Source organism: Rhincodon typus, chromosome 26 (genome assembly GCF_021869965.1).
Source record: "Rhincodon typus isolate 14 chromosome 26, sRhiTyp1.1, whole genome shotgun sequence".
NCBI classification, from domain to species: Eukaryota; Metazoa; Chordata; class Chondrichthyes; order Orectolobiformes; family Rhincodontidae; genus Rhincodon; species Rhincodon typus.
The window spans coordinates 38491381-38517229 of NC_063357.1; the positions used below are offsets into that span (position 1 = coordinate 38491381).

The window sequence follows — 25849 nt, forward strand, 5'->3', positions numbered from 1 at the left end:
ATCATCCACATTTTATCAACACAATTCAGCATCAGCAAACCGTAAACCTCACCACATTATCATGGGTTGGTCTCAGGGCATTTCAGAATCAACTTCAGCCCTTCAGCACTTCACTCTGGAGTTCAGGGATGCCTTTATCCTGTCAAGTTGTGCATACACAGACGTCTCATCCATCTACACATGGCTCCTAACTTCACTTGTGAACACTCACTCCTTCCGCACTTACTGGAGGGGTGCTAACCTCTGTGGATTGTATAGCTTAGCCAAAGGGCTACTGGTTAGCAGATAGCAGAGTTGGTAGCTGTGAAAGATGAGGTGGATAAGAGCCCATTCAGTGGAGGTGCAGCATGCAACAGTGATGTTGGTCATTCATTCGCATTCGTGAGGTTTGCTCGCAGTTGCAGAGTTAGAGGGAGTCTGCAGTAACAGGGAGAAGATGGTGACGCTTACCTTTGTGGAGCACAGAATATCACTGAACCGTTCCTGCCCTTCTATGCATTTTGTCTCAGCTGGGATGAGCTGTGTCCAGACCAAGTGTGTGTATTACCTAGGCTGTATTTGGCGATCCATTGGGTAAATGTTGGCTCTCCTCTCCACCATTCCATCCACCTGGATTTCCAAGTCCCAATCTGAAAATGAGGTGCCACCTTCCCATTCCGGGACATTTCCGTTTCCAAAGAGGGTAAAGTACAAGGTTGTTCCTGGCTTGAAGCATCTAAACTGCAGCTAGGCTTTAAATGCAGTTTGTATTCTGGAGGGTCCCAGTGACAGAGGGAATTTCACCTCCCGTACTGCATGATTGCACAAGGGATGTTAAAGAGGTCAGATGCATAATTCTTGGGGTGAGGAACAGGAAATAGCCAAAGAAGAATCACTGTAAACCATAAACACAGACCGACCTTGAAACTCCCTGAAAATACCATATTACCTAAAAAATAGGATCCACCCAATGCTATCTCTGTGACTGGGATCTACCATTTTTAGAACTCGAATTAGAATTAGGTTTATTGTCACGTGTACTCAAGTTATAAAAGTGTACAATGTCGCCAAAACACATGGCACCATCTTAGGTACAAAGTACTTAGATACAAATCCTAGGTACAAAAATAAGGAAAATACCGAAAAAAGGCAACACTACATTACAGATATACATAGGATAAATTAGGAAAATAAGAAATAAAGCTAAGAAGATAGACATTACAGTCTTTCTTTAGGGCTTCCACATGGTCTGACTGGGCTCCATTGGTTCCCTACCAGTGGCTCTCTTTGCTCTGGGCCCACTGGCGTTAAAATACACCATCGGTATGCGAGAGGTCCTCACTCCCATTGGGACTGGGATCAGGAATTCTCACACAATCGATCGCTTTACAGTTAATTTTGTTTCTTGCATTTAGAGAGGCCACTCACCCACCCATTCACTCATCATGAACCAAGCACATCATTCAGGTCACCCCTTCCCCCGGAGATGCTGCAGAGTGGACGAAAGCTTGGGCCCATGTTTCAGTGATGCCTCACTAACTACAGGATCTGCTCCAAGCTGTCCTGGGAAGAAAGGAGGCCCTCTTCCTCAGGAATGGCAGCAGGAAGCCTACCCATTGGTCCCAATGAGGCTTGGAGTGAGGCTGCATTGCAGGTCAGTGTCCGTGGTGCGTATAACAGAAGCTGGATGCCACTTAGGAAGAGGGTGAACAATTTGCTGCATTCCAACAGGGTAAATTGCACAGACTTCTCACTGCAGACTCACTCAGAGGCACGGCACATCAAGACACGGTGTGCCAGACTCAGCCTCACATACATGACGTACAGCCCCCTTGTGCTGCCAATCTTCCAATAATTCCCAATGGCAGCACCCCATCTTCACTTCCTGGCACTTTGTGTAGGATTAATCAAAACTCTAAAATACTGGACCTAAACCCTGCACTTTTCAAAAACTTTTCAAAGTAAAGGGGCAGCTGGGCTGAGCTCTGGGAAAAATACACAGACACAAGCGATGGCTGTTTGGAACTACGGTTCAGCCTGGAATTCCAATTTACACCTCCCCTCCATGAGTACAATCAACCACATCAAACATTCTAGATTGAAACTAACTTTTACACCTTGAGCTACCCAAACACAGACAGTATGGACCCTATACAGGTGGCAGAGATTCAACTTCAATAAATAATCATTTACAGAGATATCAGACATCCAACTTCAATTGAAAACTATTTACGCATACTCTTAACGGACTTCAAATAGAGCACCAGCAACTCAATGGCAAGCGCAGATTTGGCACAAAGTTAAGAGGCCCACAATTAGTATAATTGCAGGCTCCAATCTCACCTGAAGGAGGTATCCCCACAGCTACCTCCCTGAGAGCTATTCCCCTGGCAGCTATTCCCTCAGGAGGCATTCCAAATAGCGATTCCCAGAAGAAGAATTCCAGCAACTAATTCCAGTGGCTACTTCCAAGAGCTATTTCTGGAAGTGGGTGCGTCCCGGCAACAATTCCGAAAACTACTGACACAGGCCTGTTCTGTACCAGGGGAACCAACAGCAACCAACAATGACCAGCAGACCCAAGGACCGACAACCTCCAAAAACTACCAACCTGACCAACACCACAAGGCCTCAGACACAACACGAGGTGAAAATCCAATACTCATCCCACTGCATACGCGGACTCAACCCCGACTGAAGGCCTATACAGTCCAAAGTCTTCATTGAAGTACTGGGTATGGCAAGTGGGAACAGCCAGCTGTGCTTCAAAATTGCGTTTTTTTACTCCAGTGGTGAGCTTAAACTCCCGAGACACCAAAGTTTCCAACCTAGCTAGCAGGGAGGGGAAGGTAGGTGGTCACAGTGCAGGGAACTCCAAGGGTAAGAAGCCTGATTTATGTTTGTGATTAAAACTGCTGTTTAGCTTCTAATAGTGTTCAACTGGTGTCCAATTTAACAGTGTATTTAATTATTGTCCTCCGTATAGTTGAATTTCACTGTTAATTACATTTGCCTTTATTTCTTGTATCATACTTACCTTTTGTATTTAATAAACACTGAGATTCTTTTGCCCTGAAACAGCTGTCTACTGCAGTCTTCATTTCACATTCCTAAATAAGTGCAGCGTCAGAACCAGGGATCTGGTGTTGATTTTAACCACTTAAAAATCAGCAAATTACCAATCGCAAACCAGAAAACGTGACTGGAAAGGAATATGCACACATTGCCATCATACTCAATCTTTCCCTTTCTATCTCAGCAGGGTAAGATGGCTCGCAAGAGCAGGGAGAAGGTCCTAATCTGCCTGATATTCTCATCCTCACCCCTTCTGACAGACTGGCAGTGAAGCTGCAAGGGGAGGGCCTTGGCCATTCTTGTGCCAATGGGGAGACGGGCATGACCCAAGAAGGTCAGAGTTGTGCTCAGTTCCACATTGTTCTACGTCAGGGGTTGTCTTCTGCCATCTTCCACCGAGTAACCAGCAGCTCATTCATTCTCCTCGACTGCAGTGACCAGGGGCTGCCAGATGAAGGGGAAGCATAAAAGGTCACAGAGCCCCATGCACCACCACCTTCGAGGGTTTTATCTCTGACACCTCAGAGGAGGCACCAGCACAGGGTTCACACACTTTAGTGCATGGTTCATGTGTGGAATGAAATAGTGGATGCAGGTACAATTACAACATTTAAAAGACATTTTGATAAGTTCATGAATAGGAAAGGTTTGGAGGGATAGAGGCCAACACAGGCAGGTGGGACTAGTTTAGGTCGGGAACATGGTTAGCTTGAGCTGATTGGACCGAAGGGTTTGTTTCCATGTTGAATGACTCTGTGAATCTAGCTCCACCTAACCAAACAGAGACACATCAGTTGTGGTAAGGCTTACATGGAATACCAGGCTACAAAGTGAAATTGAACAGAATCACGGGTAAACTCATCTCTAAAGTCCGAGACCTAGGTCTCAGCTTCCATCTCTGCAACTGGATCCTTGACTCCCTGACCTGCAGAATGCAATCAGTAAGAATAGGCAACATTAGCTCCTCCGCCATAATCCTCAACGCTGGTGCCCTGCAAGGCTGTGTACTCAGCCCCCTTCTCGTTCACTCATGACCGTGTTGCCAAATTCTGCCTCAACTCCATTTACAAGTTTGTTGATGACACCACCATTGTAGGTCAGAGCTCAAGCAATGACGAAACAGAATGCAGGAAAAAGATTGGGTGCTTAATGGTGTGGTGTAAAGACAACAACCTCTCCATCAATGTTAGCAAAACAAAGGAGCTGCTCATTGAGTTCAGAAATGGGAGGGCACGCCCCTGTCTGTATCAATGATGCTGAGGTAGAGGTGATTTGAGAGTGTCGAGTTCCTGGGAGTAATGGTCACTGACAATCTGTCCTGGTCCATCCACATCGATGCAATGGCCAAGAAAGCACCAACAACGTCTCTACTTCCTCAGGAAGTTGAGGAAATTCAGCATGTCCACAAAGACCCTTAGCAATTTTTGTAGACGCACCATGGAAAGTATCCTATCAGGATTCATCACAGCTTGCCATGGCAACTGTTCTTCCCAAGACCGCAAGAAATTACAGAGAGTCATGAACAGAGCCCAGTTCATCACACAAACCAGCCTTCCATTCATTGATTCCATCTACACTTCCTGCTGCCTCGGTTATACTCTCTTCTATCCTCTCCCATCGGGAAGAAGATATAAAAGTTGGAAATCACGAACCAACAGATTCAAGAACAGCTTCTTCCCCTCTGTTATCAGACTTTTGAACGGACCTCTCAAATGTTAATTCTGATCTCTCTTTGCACCCTCTCTACGGCTTCTGCAGTCTGTTCTGCTACCCTGATGCACCTAGTATGGCACTACCTGCCTGTAGACCAAGCAAAGCAACACTTTTCACTGTAACGCAGTATATGTGACGACAATAAATCAAACTCAAACTCAAACCCTTCTGCCAATGACCCCATCTCCTGCAGAAGCTCAGGCCAAGGAGGGTACACTGCTGCAGGACCCTGTCTTCAGGATGGGGCCCTCTAAGCCCCAAGCCCACAGAGGATGCCAACGGGTGTAGCAGCCAGTAGGTTGCCTCTACCATAGCAGCGGATGTTAGGGTGGCACATTGGTGTAGCAGAAGGCAAAGGAAGAAAAGGCCTCTTGGGTGGCATGGGCATTGAATCAATAAACACAGTCTTCAGTTATGTAGGTATATCATTACTCTCACTGTTCCAGTCTCAATTACCCCATTAGATGCTGACATGGCTGGGGTGAAAGAAGTGGAGTGCCATTCCCCACTTTACATGGAGATACTGCCCTCCCATTGGGGCATGAAGTTATGGAGTTCTCCTCAGCAAAAACAAATCAATTCCTGACCCTTCTAACTGAAAGCAGGCTAATGTTCTTCAATGCTTACTCTTCCACTCATAAAACTCTCACACAATACATAGCTCCAGAAATACGGCCAAGTTAATCAATTAGCCCCTCATACACACAGATCAAAGCACACGTTTCACCGGTTAAAAATCCAAACGCTAAAGCAATTATATTAGTTTATACATAAATCATACCTCTTACATGACAAGGTCAGAAATCACATGACACCAGGTTATGGTCCAACAGGTTTACTTGAAAACACAAGCTTTCAAAGCACTGCTCCTTCATCAAGTGAAGTGAGAAAGAAGCACACAGAACACAGAATTTATAAGTAAAAGATCAAAAGGTCACACCACTGATGAGGATGTATTAAACAAACCTAAGAAGCTGTTAAATCTTTAATCGGTTAGAAGGTTTGAATTGATTAATATGTATGTCTAAATCCCCGAATTTCTTTCAAGTCATTGCCCTGAGAGGACATTTTAGGTCAGACAATGCATGTTAGGTATGAGGCCTTGGTTAGAATCTGTTTATGTTTTAGTTTGGAGTCAGACTGGTTTTATTTCTAAAGTAGGAATTTATAAAATGCCACATTGACTGACTGTCTACAAATTGTGTGCTTTGTTGCAAATACAAATTCACTCCATAGGTGTGTATGCTTGTGTGTGTGTGTGGGTGTGTGTGTGTGTGTGTGTGTGGGTGTGTGTGTGTGTGTGTGGGTGGGTGTGAGTGGGCGTGTGTGGGAGGGGGTGGTGGAGATCGTGTGGGTGTGTGTGCGTGTGTGTGTGCGTGCGTGTGTGTGCGTGGGAGGGGGTAGTGGAGATTGTGTGTGTGTGTGTGTGTGTGCGCGCGTGCATGCGTGCATGTGTGTGTGTGTATGTGTGTGTGTGCGTGCATGCGTGCGTGTGTGTGTGTGTGTGTGTGTGTGTGTGTGTGTGTGGGAGGGGGTGGTGGAGATCGTGTGTATGTGTGTGTCTGTGTGCGCGCGTGTGCGTGTGTGTGCGTGCGCGTGTGTGTGTGTGTATGTGTGTGTGTGCGTGCGTGCATGCGCGCGTGTGTGTGTTTGTCTGTGTGTGTGTATGTGTGTGTGTGCGTGCGTGCATGCATGTGTGTGTGTGTGTGTGGGAGGGGGTGGTGGAGATCATGTGTGTGTGTGTGTGTGTGGACAGCACGGTGGCTCAATGGTTAGCATTGCGGCCTCACAGCACCAGGGGCCTGAGTTTGATTCCACCCTCGGGCAACTGCCTGTGTAGGGTTTGCACATTCTCTCTCTGTGGCTGTGTGGGTGTCCTCCGGGTGCTCTGGTTTCCCCCATGGGCCAAAGATGTGCAGGTTAGGTGGATTGGCCTTGTTAAATTGCCCCATAGTGCCCAGGGATGCGCAGGCTAGGTGGGTTAGTCATGGGAAATGCAGGGATTTTAGGGAAGGGGGATGGGTCTGGGTAGGATGCAGTGCAGAGGGTTGGTGTGAACTCAGTGGGCTAAATGGCCTACTTCCACAAAGTAAGGATTTTAGATCTATAACAAGGAAAAGATTAGCAAGAGTAAATCTGGGATATTAGGAGACAGAGACAGGAGAAATAATGATGTGGTCGAGATGTTAAACAAATGTTACATGTTTTCATGGTAGAAGACACAAAACAAGTTCTGGATTTATTTGGCGATCAGAGATTTGGGAAGATTAGGAAGTTAAAATTAATATTATTGCATAAAATGAAAATGTAGAATTTAATGGGATTATAATACAAAACCCCTTGTACTTTCAGTCAACATCTTAAGATTTTAAAAATGGTAGCTTGATAAATCATGGATGCAATGGCTTTGATATTTCATCATTTCCTAGATTCTAGAACAATCCATGTGATTTGGACTACAGCAAGTATTATCCCCATGCTCATGGAAGGTAGGAGAAAGCAAACAGTGAATTGTAGGCCTGGTAGCCAGATATCGTCTTCAGGAAAATATTAGGTTTCTCTTTCGGAATATGTTAACTTAGAAAATCCTGATATATTGTGTGGCATGAACAAGGTTTCACGAATGGGAAGGTGTGTTTGAGCAATCTGTTAGAATCTTTTGAGGATAAGGGGTGATCTAGCCGATGTAGTGTATTTAGATTTTCCAAAAGTATTTGATAATGTAGGATTGTGTGGGAAGGCATACCTCAGATTGAAGATGAGTCATGTGAATTTGCAAATGTGTGAATTAGGAGTAAGAATAGGTCAGTCGGCCCACTGAGCCTGTTCCACCATGTAATAAAATCATGGGCGATCTGTTAGTGTTTCAAACTCCATATTCTCATTAACCACTGATGATCCTTGATACCCTTACCAAACAAGAACCTATCTACTCAAATAAAAGCAAAATACTGCTGATGCGGGAGATCTGAGATAAAAACAGAAAATGCTGCAGAAATCAGTTAATTGTGAAATTGAGTTAATGTTTCAAGCCCTTCTTTGGGACTGAAGATGGGCTGGACAATGATAGATGTTATGCTGTTGATGCAGTGGGAGGAGAAGCATGCAGAGCAGATGAAGTAGGTGCCCAGAGCAAAAGACAAAGGGAGCAGTAAAGGAGATATTCAGATACGAAATTGGTGTTAATCATAGGTGCATATAGTAGAAAATGGGTCAGCTCTGCTGAGAGCAAACCCATACAAGCAAGATATAGGGGGAAGGGCGGGTTCTTTCTTCCATTCATTTGTGGGATGTGGGCGTCACTGGCTGGGCCCAGCGTTTATTGCCTGTCCCTAGTTGCCCTTTGAGAAGGTGATGGTGAGCTGCCTTCTTGAACCGCTGCAGTTCACCTGCTGTGGGTTGACACACAATGCCATTTGGGAGAGAGATCCAGGATTTTGACCCAGCGACAGTGAAGGAACGGCAATATATTTCCAAGTGAGGATGGTGTGTGGCTTGGAGGGGAACCTGAAGGGGGTGGTGTTCCCCTGTGTCTGCTGCCCTTGTCCTTCTAAATGGGATCGATTGTGGGTTTGGAAGGTGCTGTCTGAGGATATTTGGTGAATTTCTGCAGTGCATCCTGTTGACAGTACACACTGCTGCTACTGAGCGTTGGTTGTGGAGGGAGTGGATGCTTGTGGATGTGGTGCCAATCAAGCGGGCTGCTTTGTCCTGGATGGTGTCAAGCTTCTTGAGTGTTATTGGGGCTGCACCCATCCAGGCAACTGGGGAGTATTCCATCACACTCCTGATTTGTGCCTTGTAGATGGTGGACAGGCTTTGGGTGGAGGGTGTTTAATCAAAATGGAGGGCAGTGTTGATGCTGTGAGGTTGCTGAGCTCAGTGTTATGTCCTGTGAAGCTGTGTAGTTAGAAAATGAGGTGATGCTCTTCCAGCTGGCACTGAACTTTGCTGGAAAACTGCAGCAGGCTGAGGACAGGAACGTTTGCATGAGAGTAAGAAAATGGCAAGCAACTGGAACAAGAGTGGAGGTGTTCCTCAAAGTGCTCACCTGTCTACTTTTGGCCTCACCACTGTAAAGGAAAACACATTGTGAGCAGAGAATACAGTAGATTCGACTAAAAGAAATATAAGTAAAATGTTGCTTCATTTGGAATGTGTGTTTGGGGCCTTAGTGAGGAAGGAGGTAACAGTGTCACTCCTGTGAATGCATGGGAAGGTTCCTTCAGGGAATGGGGGAATGTAGGAGTGTTAGAGGAGTGGGCCAAGGTGTCGTGGAGGGAATGGGTCCTGTGGATGCTGACAGCGGAGGTGACTGAGAGATGTTTTGGAGAACTCTACCTAACCCCTACCCAGGGGGACTCTATCAGTTTTGTAATGGGGTACACCCTGTCCTCACTCTGCACCCCAGCAGTCTGCACATTCAAATGGTCTTTTCCTATTCTTTTCACCCCCTGCAGCAATATACCGCCCACAAACGCATCTTCCTGACCCTTCCCTGACAGCATTCTACAGGGATTCTTTTCTCCACAAAAGCCTGGCCTACTTCTCAATCTAGTAAACCACCTCCACAACACTTACATCTCCCCTTGAGGGAGAACACATTGTTCAAGATGTTGTTATAGACTCACACGGCATAGAAACAGGCCCTTTGGCCCACCATGTCTATACCGACAAATAAATACCAAACTACACTAATCTCTTTTACCTGCACTCGGTCCGTAGACTACTATAGCCTGGTATTTTATTCATCCAGATAATTCCTAAACTTTGCAAGGGTATGTGCCTCCACTCCCTCTCAGGCAGCACATTCCATATTTAAACCACACTCTGACTGAAAAATATGTTCTTCAGATCTCCCCAAAACCACTTAATCCTCACCTTAAACTTATTCCGTCTGGTCTTAGTCACATCTGCCATGGGGAACAGTTTCTCACAATCTATCCTGCATATCACTCTCATAATTTTGTATACCTCAATCAGACCCCATCCCCTACCCCCCTTCCCCCCAGCTTCCTCTATTCCAAGGAAAACAAACCAAGTCTCTCCATTCTCTCCCCCTAACTGAGATTTTCCAAACCAGGTCTCACAGTGCTCTGCATAACTGAGGCACGACAACTGTATTTTTATTTACAATTTATTTACAATTTATTTACAATGGGGTGGCAGTATGGCTCAGTGGTTAGCACTGCTGCCTCACAGCGCCAGGGACCCGGGTTCAACTCCTGCCTCAGGCGACTGTCTGTGTGGAGTTTGCATGTTCTCCCCATGTCTGCATGGGTTTCCTCTGGGTGCTCCAGTTTCCTCCCACAGTCCAAAGATGTGCAGGTTAGGTGGATTGGCCGTGCTAAATTGCCTGTAGTGTTCAGGGAGGTGTAGATTGGGAGAGTTATAGGGGGATGGGTCTGGGTGGGATGCACTGAGGTTCGGTGTGGACTTGTTGGGCTGAAGGGCCTGTTTCCACACTATAGGGATTTGATGATTCTAATTCCCTTTGTAATAAAGGATAGTATGTCATTAGCCCTCTTGCTGTATCTACATAACTTTTTGTGGTTCATGAACTAGAACATCTAGTTCCCTCTGCACCTGGGAATTCTGCAGTCATTCTCCATTTAAATAATTCTCTGCTATTACCATTACGCATTTGCCTACATTATACTTCATCTGCCAGAGTTTTACATCCTCACTCAACTTATCTATATCCATCTGCAACATTGTTATAACATATTGTCCTGTTTATGTTGTCATGATATAATTGAATGGTGGAGCATGCTTGAGGGATCAATTTGTTGCTTAAAGTGGTTCATGGATGTGAGCATCATTGGTTGAACCAGCAATTATTGCCCACTTCTAATTGCCACTTGAACTGGGTGGATTGCTGGGCCAATATCAGAGGGACGGTTAAGAGTTGACAACAGTGCTAGGAGCCAGACCAGGAAATGATGGCAGGTTTCCTTCCCTAAACAACATTGGTGAACCAAATGGGACTTTACAACAATGGTTATAATTTGATTTTTTAAAATATTTAATTCTAATTTCACAATGTGATGAGATTCAAACCCATAACCTCAAAGCATTGACCTGGGCTTCTCGATTTTGACATTACCATTACACCAACATCTCCTGTAAATCTACCAGTGTTCCCTATTTCTGATGTTCCTATAAATATTATCATTTCTATGGTTTTATGTAATATGAATTGCTGCAAGAAATGGATTAGCGCTTGGAAAGTTGCAGAATCTTAGCCATTTAAGTGGAGCTCACCAGCTGCTCGACGTTTATAATGCAATTAAAACAACTTACATGACTTCTGGCATTTATTTTTTGAACAGTTGCATATGTGGAATTGTGGATCAAACAGATACAGAGTTGTCTAGACTCTAAATAAATTCACTGCATGGCCTGGGGAATTCTGAACTTGGATTTCACCCTGAATCACCAACTGTCTGATTCAGCTATTACACTCCAGAATCATCTACCTTATGAAGCAGCATTATTCCCAGTTAAAGAGAAGATCCTTCGAGAGAAGGACAGTGAAGCTGAGCTGCCTGCAATACAGACCGTGAAGAAAGTCTCTTTGCTGGATGTAGCTAATCAGTTGAAAGATGTTGAGGACACAGACAGTCAGCAATTGGTTGTCAGAAAATACATTGTGACAGCCCTGAATGGAATGGAAGAATTCTCTCAACAGTGTCACCTTCATCTGAAACTGATGGGCAGTATCAGGAAAATGGTGATTGCAAAGCGAACCCAAAATGAAGAAGAGGGAGATCGGAAATAGGGTTTCCAAAGCAGCAAACAAATTTCACTCTTGGTAACCCAGGTCTGTTCTGTGGTCCTCACGTTATGACCTTGTGTCAAGCATTTTTCAAATAACAAACCAGGTTGGAAAGCCTTCAGAAAGTCTGGCCTAGTCTGGTATCTACGCCACCTAAGAAAATGATCGAATTCGGGCTCCCATCTTTTGGTGGAGACAGTTTGGTGGTGAACAATTGTTTTACCAATTATGTGATTTTTAATGTAGATCTGTTTTATTTTTAGAACCACTTTCTCATTTGCCCTTGTTTTACTGTTTCTTTGACTTTGTGGTTTAATTGAAGCAGATTGCAAAGCACACAGTCTTGCATACGTTCTTCAATATTAATCTGCAACATTGCCATTCACAAACAGAATAATGTAATCACACTACCCCATGATTTGAGCAGACCACATTAGTCTTTTCAGATATGACATTTGCACCATTTACAGCATGACTCCAAGGGGCAAAATCTGTGTTATTTTTTAGACTAAACTTCAGCTCAATCCTGTTGCAAGGCATAGAGTTGAACACTTCCTAGGGCCGCTAATTGAAACACATTTGTCACAATTAGTTCTGTGTCTTTGCCCAATTGCTTTTTGTTTTCATTCACAGGAGGATTTCTCACACTCTAACATTACCTTATGTGTCCCCATCTGATTGTTGTTTTCTTTCCTGATGTACTATCAGCATCAATTGCTTCCCATTCCTCAATTGTTGTGTGATGTTACGGCCTCCCTTAGTAACATCAAGTCTTCTTAGGTGGGATGCTAAGTAAGTTCTTGTTTGATCCTTTCATGGGAATGTTCTTGCCCATTCTTTCTTCTGCTGTCCCTGAACATAATCACTGCAGTCTTTAAGCAGTATCACCACTGAGTTTTTAGAAGGAAGACTTGCATTTATAGTGCCTTTCACTATCTCTAGGCATCTTAAAGTGCTTCACAGCACTACTGATACTGTTCTATGCTATTCAGTTTGCACACAACAAGGTCTCAAATGTAAGAATGAGACAAATGACCAAATAAAATATAACACAGTGTGGAGCTGGAGGAACACAGCAAGTCAGGCAGCATCAGAGGAGCAGGAAAGCTGACGCTTCGGGTCATAACCCTTCCTCAGAAATGACTGAATAATCTGTTTTGGATGTTATGAGTCAAGATGCTGCAAGAGCTCCCTTGCTCCATTGTGCCATGGAATCTGATACCTAGCTCAAAGATGGAAGAGGTGTCAGATAGGGGCCTTGGTTAAACATCTTACCACGAGACAGCAACCTCCAATGATCGATAATTCTTCAGCCTTGCACTGAAATTTGAGCTGAAGACTTTGAGGTGGACTTGAAGTCCCAACCTTCCAATAGAGCCAAGACTGATGTCAAACAAGCCTAGAGAACCACTGAGAGAATCCTCTGTTGTTTCCAAATGACCAGAATCTGCCTGAAGAAAATCAATGTTGTATCTAGGTATATCGTGGACTATAGGGTTTCATCTCTAGTATGAAGAAATATGAGAGGTGACCGAATAGACTTTTTTCTTTTTCCTGAAAGATAGTAGCTCAAAATGATAGGTATCTGATATCTCAGTGTATTGCTCCTGGGAAATAATACAATGTGCCACGGCCTCCACTCCTCCCCATTCCATGGAAGATCACACACTCTAAAGGCTCCCATATATTTGAAACAAATAGTGAAATATCCATCAACTTTGGGCTAATCAACTTTGCCCTAATTTGGGCTGAGCAAACTGTACACCTACTTCATGGGTTGCAAAAAGCTTCTGACCCGGTAATCTGCCAAAGATTTTGAAAGTGCTGGAAGTGTTCAGAGTTGATTGGAAAGTTAAGAGGATGACTGCGGTCTGGACATGGGACAGGCTGCTATGGTCAGGACAGCGTTTGGTGAAGCTGAGCCTGGAGCATTTGGGTACATGGTATGATAAGGTTATCCACCATCACCATCACTTTTTATTCATGGTAAAAGAAGCACCAATTGAAGCATGGTAAAGTGTAAAAGTAGGAGATCAATTGGTGCAGGTAGTGCAATTTATAGCGGACTGGATCAGAAGGGCTAGCTCAGCAGAAGATCTACAAATACTAACAAACAAGGCGAGTGAAGTGGTAAAAGCTTATGGAATGAGAATTAATGTAAGAAAGTTGAAAGTGATGAAGGTTGGACAAAATATGATGAAAAAGTCAAATAGTGGAACAGGTATAGCAATTGTTGCGGCGAGAATCATGGAGTCTCTACAGTGTGGAAACAGGTCATTCGGCCCATCGAGTCCACACCAATACTACAAACAGTGTCCCACCCAGACCCACCTCCCTACCCTATCCCCATAGCCTATGGCTATCCCACCTAGTTTGCACTTCCCTGGACATGATGAGCAGTTTAGCATGGCCAATCCCTCTAACCTGCATATCTTTAGACTGTGGGAGGAAACCCACGCAGACACAGGGTGAACGTGCAAACTCTACACAGACAGCTGCTGAGGGTGGAATCAAACCCAGGTCCCTGGCACTGTGAAGCAGCAGTGTTTACCACTGAGGCACTGTGCCACCCCAGAGAACATAAGGAGTAGACCATTCAGCCCTTCAAATTCCACTTTGCTATTCAATGAGATCATGGCTGCTTTTCCCACTTCAACACAATTTGCCCACATTACCCCATATCCCTTGATGTTTCGAATATGTAGCAGTCTGTTGACCTCTGTCTTAAAAGAACTCAATAACTGAGCTTCTGCAGCTCTCTGGATCAGAGAATTCCCAAGATTCACCACCTTCTGAGTAAAGAAATTCCTCATAATCTTATCCATCAGGGAAACCTCAAGATGATATCAGTTCACTGCAAGATGATTTTCTATAATTAGAAAATTGGCAGGAACAATGCATATTGGCTTTCAATGCCAAAAATTCCTATGTTGCGCATATTACCAAGAGAAAGAATCCAGTACCAGATAACTTCTATACCTGGAAGTTCATCTTAAAAACACTCTTTAATTGGGAATCCACTTTTAGCAGAATTGTTTTAATCATTCAAGGGATGAGGGCATCGCTGGCTAGGCCAGCATTTATTGTCCATCCCTAACTGCCCAGAGATAACACGCAAAATAAACGGGGCTTTCAGATTTCTGAGGAGGAATCTATAGTATTGCAACAAAACTAACTGCCCTCTATGGACATCAAAGATCCCATGGCAATATTCAAAGAAGTGCTGGATAATTCTCTGAGTGACCTGGTCAATGTGCATATCTGAACTGACAACTAAAACAGAATCAGAAGTCGCACGACACCAGGTTATAGTCCTACAGGTTTATTTCAAATCACAAGCTTTTAGAGCGCTGACCCTTCATCAGGTGAAGTGACATCACCTGATGAAGGAGCAGCGCTCCAAAAGCTTGTGATTTCAAATAAACCTGTTGGACTGTAACCTGGTGTCATGTGACTTCTGACCTTTTCCACCCCAGTCCAACACCGGCACCTCCACTTCATCACTAAAACAGATGGCTTTCTGTAACGTTGTTGTTGTGAAAACTTACAGCGCACATAGTGCACGTTACAATGTGATTGCAGTCCAAAAATACCCGACTGGCGTAAAACATTCAGGGTGCTCTGTGATTGCGAAAAATGCTATATATCTTGCCGTTCCAATTGTTGGCAAAGCCAAGCAATTTTGCTTCTCTATAAAAGATAGAATCAAATCAATTAATCCCAAAAGAAAATCGCATCATCAAAACGAGTTGCAACTGACACGCAATTTATTAGATTGTATTCCTGTGATCAATGTGTTGTAGATTGTCTCTGTTCTCACTGATTGCCACTTCCATCACATGAACAATGAGTATAACCTTTGGGCTCCTCCATCAGTTGCAGAGAAGCACAAGTATAGCTCCAGTGAAGGTTCTGTTTTAATTGAATCACAATAATCAGAGGCCATCTCCTCCTCTTTACCAGCTTCTCTTAATATTCTGTTATAAGCGAACTCTTGGAGTGAGAAGCTGGATGACTGTTGCCTCTTTAAAACTGTTGCTGAAAGCTATAATTTGATGTTAGCCTTCACTAAAATCAGATTTACCCAGTCCCTGTCATTATATCTTAGAGCTGAACGTTGACAGTATTGAAGGTTCTGAAATGAAGGTCGGAATTTGCCGCACTCCAAACAAGGCAGAATCAAGTTTAGTCTTGCAGGATCAGATTGATTCTGCTTGCCTGCCTGTGAGTCAGTCATCAGAGCTAGGATACACATGATGGGGAAGGCTTCAAGGAATAGATTCGACAAATACTTTATCTGAGCACACCCTGCTCCTTCCAGTTTTACAGGGACAATGTGTTATATAGGAAATTACAAAATAGAGGCATAACACAACATCAGGAGTGACACGGTGGCTCAGTGGTTAGCACTGCTGCCTCACAGTGCCAGGGAGCCGGGTTCGATTCCAGCCTCGGGTGACTGTCTGTGTGGAGTTTGCACATTCTCCCTGCGTTTGTGTGGGTTTGCTCCGGTTTCGTCCCACAGTCCAAAGATGTGCAGGTTAGGGTGGATTGGTCATGCTAAATTACCCTGTAGTGTCCAGGGATGTGTAGGTTTGGTTCGAGTTAGCCATAGGAAATGCAGGGATAGGGTAGCAGGAGGATCTGGGTGGGATGCTCTTTGGAACGTTAGTGTGAACTTGATGGGCCAAATGGCCTGCTTCCACACTGTAGGAATTCTATGAGCAGGTGCCCCCCAAAGCCTTTCCCACCAATAAAGCACTTTGGGAGTGAGGTTTTGATGGAAACACAGTTGCCAATCAGTGCACAGCAAGCTCTCCCAAACAGAAGGAAGGCAATAATCGGTTTGGGGGATATTGGCTGAGATATGAATAATGACCAGCAAGACTCCCCTGCTCTTTGAAATAATGCATTCAACTGCTTGCACCCACCTCATTAGGGTGAATGTCTCACTGAAAAGCCAGCACCGTCACCAGAACAGCATCCCCATGGTGCCACATGGAGAATCAGCCTGAATTTGCTGACTGGGTTTTTGAAGTGCCACTCAAACTCACAAAGCTGCAGATGAAAGTGTTCTCAGCCAGTGTCAGAGATATACACACGTGTTACAGGGACAAGCGTGCAGTGGGTTAGAGTTCCAATTCATACCCGATCCATGTTAAACTCCTCTTACCTTGTGTCTAATATTTGTTGCCGGATTGTTTTGATGTATTCGAAGCTGTCAAAGCAGCAGATGTCGTAAACCAGTACGTAGGCATGAGCACTCCGTAATCCCCGGCAACAAGTGTCCGCCCATTCCTGGAAATGATATGTAAATCGGGATTAATCCATTATGTTCTCAATTAGCCCTCCAGTTCGAAGCCTTAAAAATGAAACATTTCTAAGGATAGCGCCAAATAGAATGACTTGCATTGAAGAAATTATAGGTCAAGTAAAAAGTGATTACTACCTGCAGAACACTCCAAAAGGGATCTGTTGAGTTTGATTTCCCCTTGAGAAAGGATGTACTGGCACTGAAAGGGGTGCAGAGGATGTTCACTAGGTTAATTTGGGAGTTGAGAGGCTTGGCTTACAAGGAGAGGCTAAGTTGACTGGGACTACACTCACTGAAATTTAGAAGAATTGGTGGGGGTGGGGGAGGGGTCTTATAGAAACGTATAAAATTATGAAGGGAATAAATAAGATAGAAGCAGGGAGCTTGTTTCCACTGGCGGGTGAAACTAGGGGCCATAGCATCAAATTAAAGGGGAGCAGATTTAGGACTGAGGAGGATCTTCTTCATCCAAAGAGTTGTGAATCTGTGGAATTCCTTGCCCAGTGAAGCACTTGAGGTCATCTTGTTCAATGTTTTTAAGGCAAAGATTAATTTTTAAACAGTAAAAGAATTAAGGGTTATGATGAGCGGGCAGGTAAGTGGAGCTGAGTCCATGAAAAGATCAACCACGATCTTTTTAAATGGCGGAACAAGTTTGATGGGCCAGATGGCCTACTCCTGCTCCTATTTCTTATGTTCTTATATTCTCCCGCCATGGCTGTAAGTATGGAATCGTAAGATTCTGATGGGGATGGGGCATTAAATATTGCAGGAAGACTGACAATTTCTGCTTGGAGTCCCCTGCCTTTTGTTTTTGCTTGGTTGATGTAAAGCATTTCAAATTTAGAAAACCTAACTTTAGATAATCCACTCACAGAGTGGTACAAAAAGAACAAAGCCCGTCTTTATGGAAATTGTATGTTTTTCATATTTCTTTTAGTTTGTGTATAACAAGACAATACATTAAGCCTGTACAGTACACACAAACAATGCAAAAACAGTGTACAATAATGTGCAACCTGGGCTGAACTGTATTGCCATTCAATGTGCAAATAACCATGGCCATGCCAACTTTATGGTGTCTGTTCATTTTACTAATCTTTTTTCTCATTTATTCTTCTTCCTTATTCACTGCCATATTAGGATGTGGGCATTTGTTGCCGATCCCTAATTGCTCCTGAATGGAGTGGTTGCCGGGGCTATTTCAGGGCCAACCACTTGGCTCTGGGCTTGGAGTCACATGCCAAGCATGAATGGCAGATTTTCTGCCTGAAAAGGCACTGGGAGGCCAGATGGATCTTTACAACAATCGATGATACCTGTCGTCTGCGACTTGTTTTCAATTCCAGAATGTATAGATTGAATTTCAATTTCTTTTTCAGCCTGGCCTCAAATTTAACATTCACTTCAACCTCACCCATTCTGCACTGTCACCCACCACTCATCCGCAATGAAACCAGGACAGTCACACTACACAAACAGGTAGAACAGCACTTCCTGAACTCACATATCATTCTCTTGCAGGTCACATTGAGCCCCTTGAGCTTGCGCTCCATTCTGGATCATGGTTGATCATCTCCCTCAACTCTATGTTCTTGTGCTCTCCCTGTAGTTGCACACAACAGAAGACAGCAAGAGCTGACCATAGGGGAAAGTCAAGCACACATACATCAACATTTCCTAAACCCCCACAAAGAGCACAGTTATTGGAAGTTGTTGGCCAGAGGAGGGCCTGAAGCAATCCAGGTGTGCAGATACATAGTTCCTTGAAAGCGGCGTCAGAGGTAGACAGGATGGTGAAGGAAATGTTTGGAACATTTTCCTTCATTGGTCAGAGTATTAACTAAAGGAGTTGGGATGTCATGTTATGGCTGTACAAGACATTGGTAAGGCCACATTTGGAGTCCTGCATACAGTTATTGTTGCCCTGCTATAGGAAGGATGTTACCAAGATGGGAGGGTTTGAGCTATAGGGAGAGGCTGAATAGGCTGGGGCTATTCTCCCTGGAGCATCGGAGACCGAGGGGTGATCTTATAGATGTTTATAAAATCATGAGGGGCATTGATAGGGTAAAGAGCAAAAGTTTTTTTTTTCCCCAGAGTTGGGGAGTCCAAAACTAGAGGGCATAGGTTTAAAGTGAGAGGAAAAAGATTTAAAAGGGACATGAGAAGCAACTTTTTCACACAGAAGCAGTGGTAGATGCAGGTACAATTACAACATTTAAAAGACTTTTGGATAGGAAAGGTTTAAAGTGATGTGGGCCAAACACAGGCAAATGGGACTAGCTCAGTTTGGGAAACCTGGTCGGCATGGATGGGTTGCTCTAAGGGGTCTGTTTTCATGCTGTATGACTCTGTGACTTTATGCTTCTATGTCCATACCTTCATACTTGACATTACACCTGCCCTCATCCACCCCGCTCTTCTGATTTGCAAGCTGTGGATGGTGCAAGTATGCACCTCTTCCTTTGCAACCATCCTGTTCTCCCATCCTGTCTACTCCCTGCCTCACAAGAACACTACCACCAGGGTCTGTCTTCCTTTCAGGTACCCAACAGGTCAAACCGATCAGGGAACGGCGAGACACAAGTGATGAAGACAGAGCTTTGCACTTGATTTCACATCTGCAGTAACCAGGATTAGATCAGAAGTGGGATCAGCGCGTGTTGTTGGGGAAAGGGGTTTATAGAGCCCATGAGAGCGTGAACTGAGGTGACTGGTTGAGGTGGAATGTGAAATTTTGATTTCCCATTGCGGGCACGGGGGGATTGCGTTACAAGATAGTGTTAATGATGTGTCTTCTTCTTTTTAACTCTCTCGTGGGATATGGGTGTTACTAGCTTGGCCAACATTTATTGCCTGTCCTTAGTTGCAATGGTGATGAGCTACCTTCTTGAACCGCTGCAGTCCATGTGCTGTAAGTAGATCAACAATGCCATGAGGGAGGGAGTTCCAGGATTTTTACCCAGTGACGGTGAAGGAATTATTTCCAATATATTTCCAAGTCAGGATGGTGAGTGGCTTGGAGGGGAGCTTGCAGGTGGTGCTGTTCCCATGTATCTGCTGCCCATGACCTTTGAGATGGAAGTGGTTGTGTGTTTGGAAGGTGCTGTCTATGGATCTTTGGTGAATTTCTGCAGCACATCTTGTAGATAGTACACACTGCTGCTACTGAGCGTCGGTGGTGGAGGGAGTGGGTGTTTGTGGATGTGGTGTCAATCACATCCTGTGCTTTATCCTGGATGGTGTCGAGCTTCTTGAGTGTTGTTGGAGCTGCACACATCCAGGCAAGTGGGGAGTATTCGATTAGACTCCTGACTTGTGCCTTGGGGATGTTAGACAGGCTTTGGGGAGTCAGGAGTAATTCTAACCTCTGACCTGCTCTTGTTTGAGCCACATCAAGACTCACGCCAGCCTGTGGTGGTTTGTATCTGTAATATGCCTGCATGTCACGATCGCCCTTGGCAGGATGCCTTTTACACCTATCTTCAAGATAAATTCAGCAACGCTCAACAATTCTGCAGCATCAGTTCATGGTTGTGGGAGAGAGGGGTGCATCTGTAGGCTTTGTCGTGTTGCTATGCTGAAGTCTGCAGTGTTAGGTAGGGGATCAGTACAAGGGCAGCTCAGGTGGAGGCTCAGGAGGGAATGGTCTAGTGACCTGAATGCAGTCGGGGAAGTTTTGGTCGCAGGCAATAAGATGGCGTTGAGGTTCTCACTGCTCATCAGTTCTGTGAATGAACTCCTTGGTGCAGCTCAGTAGACTGTCCACCTTCTTTCCACAGTTCAGTGGCTGGAGTATCCATGGTTATTATCCAATCCTCCTGCAATCTCAGGAAAAGAAGGAGATGATGCAACAAAGTCTCTGGCTGATCCACAACTGTGGTGGTAAACCCAGAACCAGGCAGCAGCAGTGTGGGTAAGCTGGCACTCAGGGAAGGCATGGTAGAGGATGGGCACTGATCTTCGGCAACAATGTCATGGGCCCGATGTACGGTGTTCCTTTTGGCCAGGAGGTTCTTTACAGGCCTTCAGGAACTGCAACATTGCCAGCTGATGACGGATTTCACCTCTGGAAAGCCATCCCCTTCACAGAATCGCCCATGTTTCCCCACTGCCGATGCTACATTTTTCATTTAGAATCACATGAGAAGCAGGAAAGAATGAGAGGACAGAAGCAACACATAGGGAATGGTACACTATATTTACAACTCTGTTCAAACAATCGAATGGCCAGTGATAACACAAGAACCAGCTCTCCTGGAAGTAAGCTCACTCTCGGTTCCACTGCACAGATCTCAGCTGAGAATGGACAGACACTGCAATAGGGTGTGAGATGGTTCCTCAACACAGCTCTGCATGGGGGAGAGCTCCATCTGGCAGATTTGCTGCCACTGCCCTCTTTCCTGGTAACAATCCACAGCACCTGCTTAATGGAGTGTGGCAGAAGCGAACAACTGGGTTATCTAACGAGAAAAGGTTCTTATCTTAAGCAAGACGTTGTCTGTTGCATGATAGTGATTGCGATAGACGTAGATGTATTACTGAAACCAAGAGGAGACCACAAAGTTAGGTCTTATTCCTGTGAGATCCAAATCTATATCCTCCCAACCAAGTCCATGTGATATCATGGTTTGGTGAATCTTCATGTACTCCTCAGCATATCCTTATACAACACACCGGTCCTCCAGTGTGGAGTAGGCAGTGGAATCATTGCACTGGAGTTGACAGTTGCAAATTTAGCTGCCATCCCTCCCCCCTCCCACCCATCACTCATTCATAAAATACAGGTTAGTGATAATGTTGGGTTGGCAATCTGACATCATCACACCAGTCTCCGATATTATGGATGGCAAGCAGGCATGGAAGTGAGAAACTCACCCGTCATTTCGAAATAACCAATCAACTCACTCGTAAGATTGTTGAAGACATGATTGTGAGCAAATCTGTTGTTGGTCCCTCCAATCTTTGGGCGTTGGATGGGAATAGGTTAGGGGGTGCTTTACACTGGGTATGAGGAGTTAGTATGAGGGCAGAAGAAAAGGCCTTTCTGACAGGACCATGGCTGAAATTTGCAGTAGATTCCACTGGTGAACAGTCACCATAGCATAGAGATGTACAGCACGGAAACAGACCCTTTGGTCCAACTCGTCCATGCCGACCAGATATCCTGAATTAATCTATTTCCATTTGCCAGCATTTGGCTCATTTCCCTCAAAACCCTTCCAATTTATATACTCATCCAGATGCCTTTTAAATGTTGTAATTGTACCGGCCTCCACCACTTCCTCTGGCAGCTCATTCCATACACGCACCACCCTCTGCGTGAAAAAGTTGCCCCTTTGGTCCCTTTTAAATCTTTCTCCTCTCACTTTAAACCTATGCCATCTAGTTTTGGATTCCCCTACCCTGGAAAAAAACACCTTGACTATTCATCCTATCCATCCCCCTCATGATTTTATAAACCTCTATAAGGTCACCCCTCAGCCTCTGACACTCCAAGGAAAATAGCCCCAGTCGATTCAGCCGCTCCCTATAGCTCAAACCCTCCAACCCCAGCAACGTCCTTGTAAAATCTTTTCTGAACGCTCTCAAGTTTAAGAACATCTTTCTTATAGCAGGACACTAGAACTGCACGCAGCATTTTGACGTCATTTATCCACTGCTCTGGGTCCGCCTAAAGATATGAAGATAGAAGGAGAGCAGAGCTCTGCCTTCAAATTGGTGACTGACTTCCTGTTCATGGTGTAACTCCTTTCCTGCTGACTCCTGGTTAGACATGCAGCTCCTCCTCACACTGCTCATTGTCTGCTGTCGCATTGCACTAAGCAGTCGCGAGTTGGCAGGGGACGGGAATGAGCAGAACACTCGCTTTCCATTCCACTTTCCTTGTTTTACTGAAACCTGTAGACTCCAGCCCATCGTTTCGGTGTGATCCTATCGAGCTAGCTTTGTGGGGCAGTGTGACATTCATTGTATGTACGCAGCATGCCCGAGTAAACATCATTGTGTGTGTTCATGAGTTATACAGTCGGTGCTACATTGTCTTAGCCTGGTAACCACGTTCTGGTTTGTCCATGCAGATGCCTCAATGTGAAGGCACAGTGACCATCACACGTACATAGGGCTTGACCAGCTATGGACTGAGGGAGGTGAAATCTCTCTCAGCTGCACCACATCACTGAGTCGACAAGTGCCACCCTTGGAATGGGCACCGTGCCATCAATGTCACCCCGCACCCTGTAAAGCCTCCAATTCTCACTGCACCTTGTGCCTGCTAGCACCTGGGGGAGGCGGGCAAAATGAAATATAGCGAGCTCTTTTTGAAGAGTGACCTCCCTTATCCAAAACTGGGTGGCAACATGTGAGATCTTGTGAACATTTTTGCTATGAAGGTTCGTAGCACATTATAATTATTATTTGAGAATTAAGGTGGAGGAAAAACGGATTTTAGTTTTGTCAAAATCTGACCTTTTCCAAAGGTCAGAAAGTCATTTTGAACACTGAGTTACAGAAGCAGTTACAAAACATTGTGTGATTTCGGCTAAATGACCAGAATGCTAATTGCAGGGGGATTAATTGCTAAGTTGTTTGCCGATTTTGGTTTTGTGATCCAGAGAGAAAGAGAAAGGATCAGAAGCAGACTCATGCAAGGTGAAGGAGCGGATAATAGCAGAAATGCTATCATAAGCAGTTTCCAAGCAGTCAGGCCTAGGAACAAGTCCTGAGTTGCTTAGAACTCAATGAGATGAAACCTCCAGAAGCCGAAGACTGTGGATATGTCAGAGAGGTACACACCAAACAAGGCTGTGGCAGCCACGAGTTTATATAATGTTAAGGAAATAGTGAGCTGAGTTAGCAGCTTGTTTTACAGGTTCCCAAGGAGAGATAAAAGAGGGAAAGCACATAGCATTCAGCATGCACCCAAACAAAACCAAACACAGTGTACCAGATGAGCAAGAAGCCTCCTATGACAGCACCTTTCAAACTTGCAACCTCTACCACCAAAAGGCAGCAGGTACATGGGAACAGTACCTCCTGCAAGTTCCCCTCCAACACACCATCCTGGCTTGGAAGTATATCGCCATTCCTTCACTGTCACTGGTTCAAAATCCTGGAGGTCCCTTCCTAACACCATTTTGAATTTACCGACACTGCTTAGATTATAACAATTTAAGAAGATAGCACCACCTTCACAAATGCAATCACAGGTGGGTAACAAATGCTAGCCTGACCAGTGGGAGTCACATCCTGTGAAAAGAAACATTAAATTATTCTGTACCACAAGAGGCATGCATTCCAAATCGATTAACAGAACCTAAATACTAGGGGTGCTTTGAATCTGTCATAAAACAGGAAATACTGGAAACAGGTCAGACATAAGTTGTGGACAGCGACCTTGTTCCTCCCTCCATCCCTTTCTCCTTGCTGTATTTGTTTAAAAACTGTCTGTTTCCAATGTCTTCCAGCTCTGGGGGAAGGTTGTTCACCTGATAGATTGACTCTGTTCCTCCTTTCACAGATGCTCCTTGGCTGACTAAATGCTTCAAGCGTTTTCTATTTTTATTTCTCTTATATCACCGCGTGGCCATCAGAGACAGCTTTGCAAGCTAAACTGGGCACAAGACTTTGTGATGATTTGTTGTAGCTTGTTCCAGTGAGTGACAAATCCACCTTATCATTCTATCTCAGCATTCCCTATCCATCTTCCTGGTATTTGATCTGAATCGTCAGCAATGTGCCCATTTTCTACCTAAACACATAGATGTCATTTGGCCTAAAAGCTCCATGATGAGACTCATAGAGTCATCAAAATCTACAGCACAGAAAAAGGCCCTTTGGCCCATCACATTCTTGCTGGTCAAAAACAACTGGCTAACTATTCTAATCCCATTTTCCAGCACTTGGCCCACAGCTTTGAATGCCTTGACTCCTCCTAACCATCTTCACCCAGCCTTATCAGCATGACCCTCCATTTATTTCTCCTTAAATGCCTCAATACTACCATCTTTATTCCTTGTGGAAACAAGTTGCATTTTTTTTTCTTTATTCATTCACAGGATGAGGGCAGTGCTGACCAGGCAGCATTTATTGTCCATCTCTAATTGTCCAGACGGCAGTTAAGAATCAACCATTGCTGCGGGTCTGGAGTCACACGTAGGCCAGAACCAGGTGAGGATGGCAGTTTCCTTCCCTAAAGGACATTAGTGAACCAGATGGGTTTTTCCGACAATGGATTCACAGTCATCATTAGATCCTTAATTCCTGATATTTATTGAATTCAAATTCCACCATCTGCCGTGGCAGGATTTGAACCCAGGTCCCCAGAACGTTAGCTGGGACTCTGGATTAACAGCCCAGCAATAATACCACTAGGCCATCACCTTGCCCCCTCCAACCCTGATATATACTTATATAAAAATATAATGCGATTACAGTAGATGAGAATGTGTGGAAGAAACCTTGTGAATACCTAGAAACTCCCTGTCTCGAAGGAGAATTGAAGAGATCCCCTCAGCTTCATGATTTGGAGATTTATCACTGTTCCTTCATTGTTGATTGCTCAGACCATGCCCCTGCTGCAAGTCTCTGTGTAACAACATGATATACACCAGACACATTGCTGCAGTTCCAGAATACCTATCACAATCTTCCTGTGGGCAACAAGGGATGGGAAATGAGTGATGGCTTGACCAGCAATGTCAAAATACTTGAAATGACTTTAGAAAATGATCATTCACACAGGAAACAATCTATCTCTTAGCAGTTTCCTTGATGTTCAGTCATGACTAGGCAGTATACACTAGCAACTCACCTCCTGATTCCCCACAACTTGTCCACTGTCTACAAGGCAGAAGTCAACTGTCTGATGAAAGGCTCCCCATTTGTCTGGATGGGGGCAGCTCCAGCTTGATATTCAGGGACCTGCACTGACCAAGAACAGCCACTAGATGGAGACAGACACAGAGCAAACTCAAAATGGCAGCCAG

The 25849-nt window shown here is 44.6% G+C and overlaps 1 protein-coding gene across 1 annotated transcript in view; it reads right to left on the reverse strand.

The window, feature by feature from the left end:
- Positions 1–25849, reverse strand: part of LOC109930944 (ras-like protein family member 10B) — a 167204-nt gene that overhangs the window by 76539 nt on the left and 64816 nt on the right. Inside the window, exon 2 of the mRNA XM_048612764.1 lies at positions 16719–16843. Coding sequence (XP_048468721.1) covers positions 16719–16843 — 125 coding nt within the window. The remainder of the gene's footprint in view (positions 1–16718; positions 16844–25849) is intronic.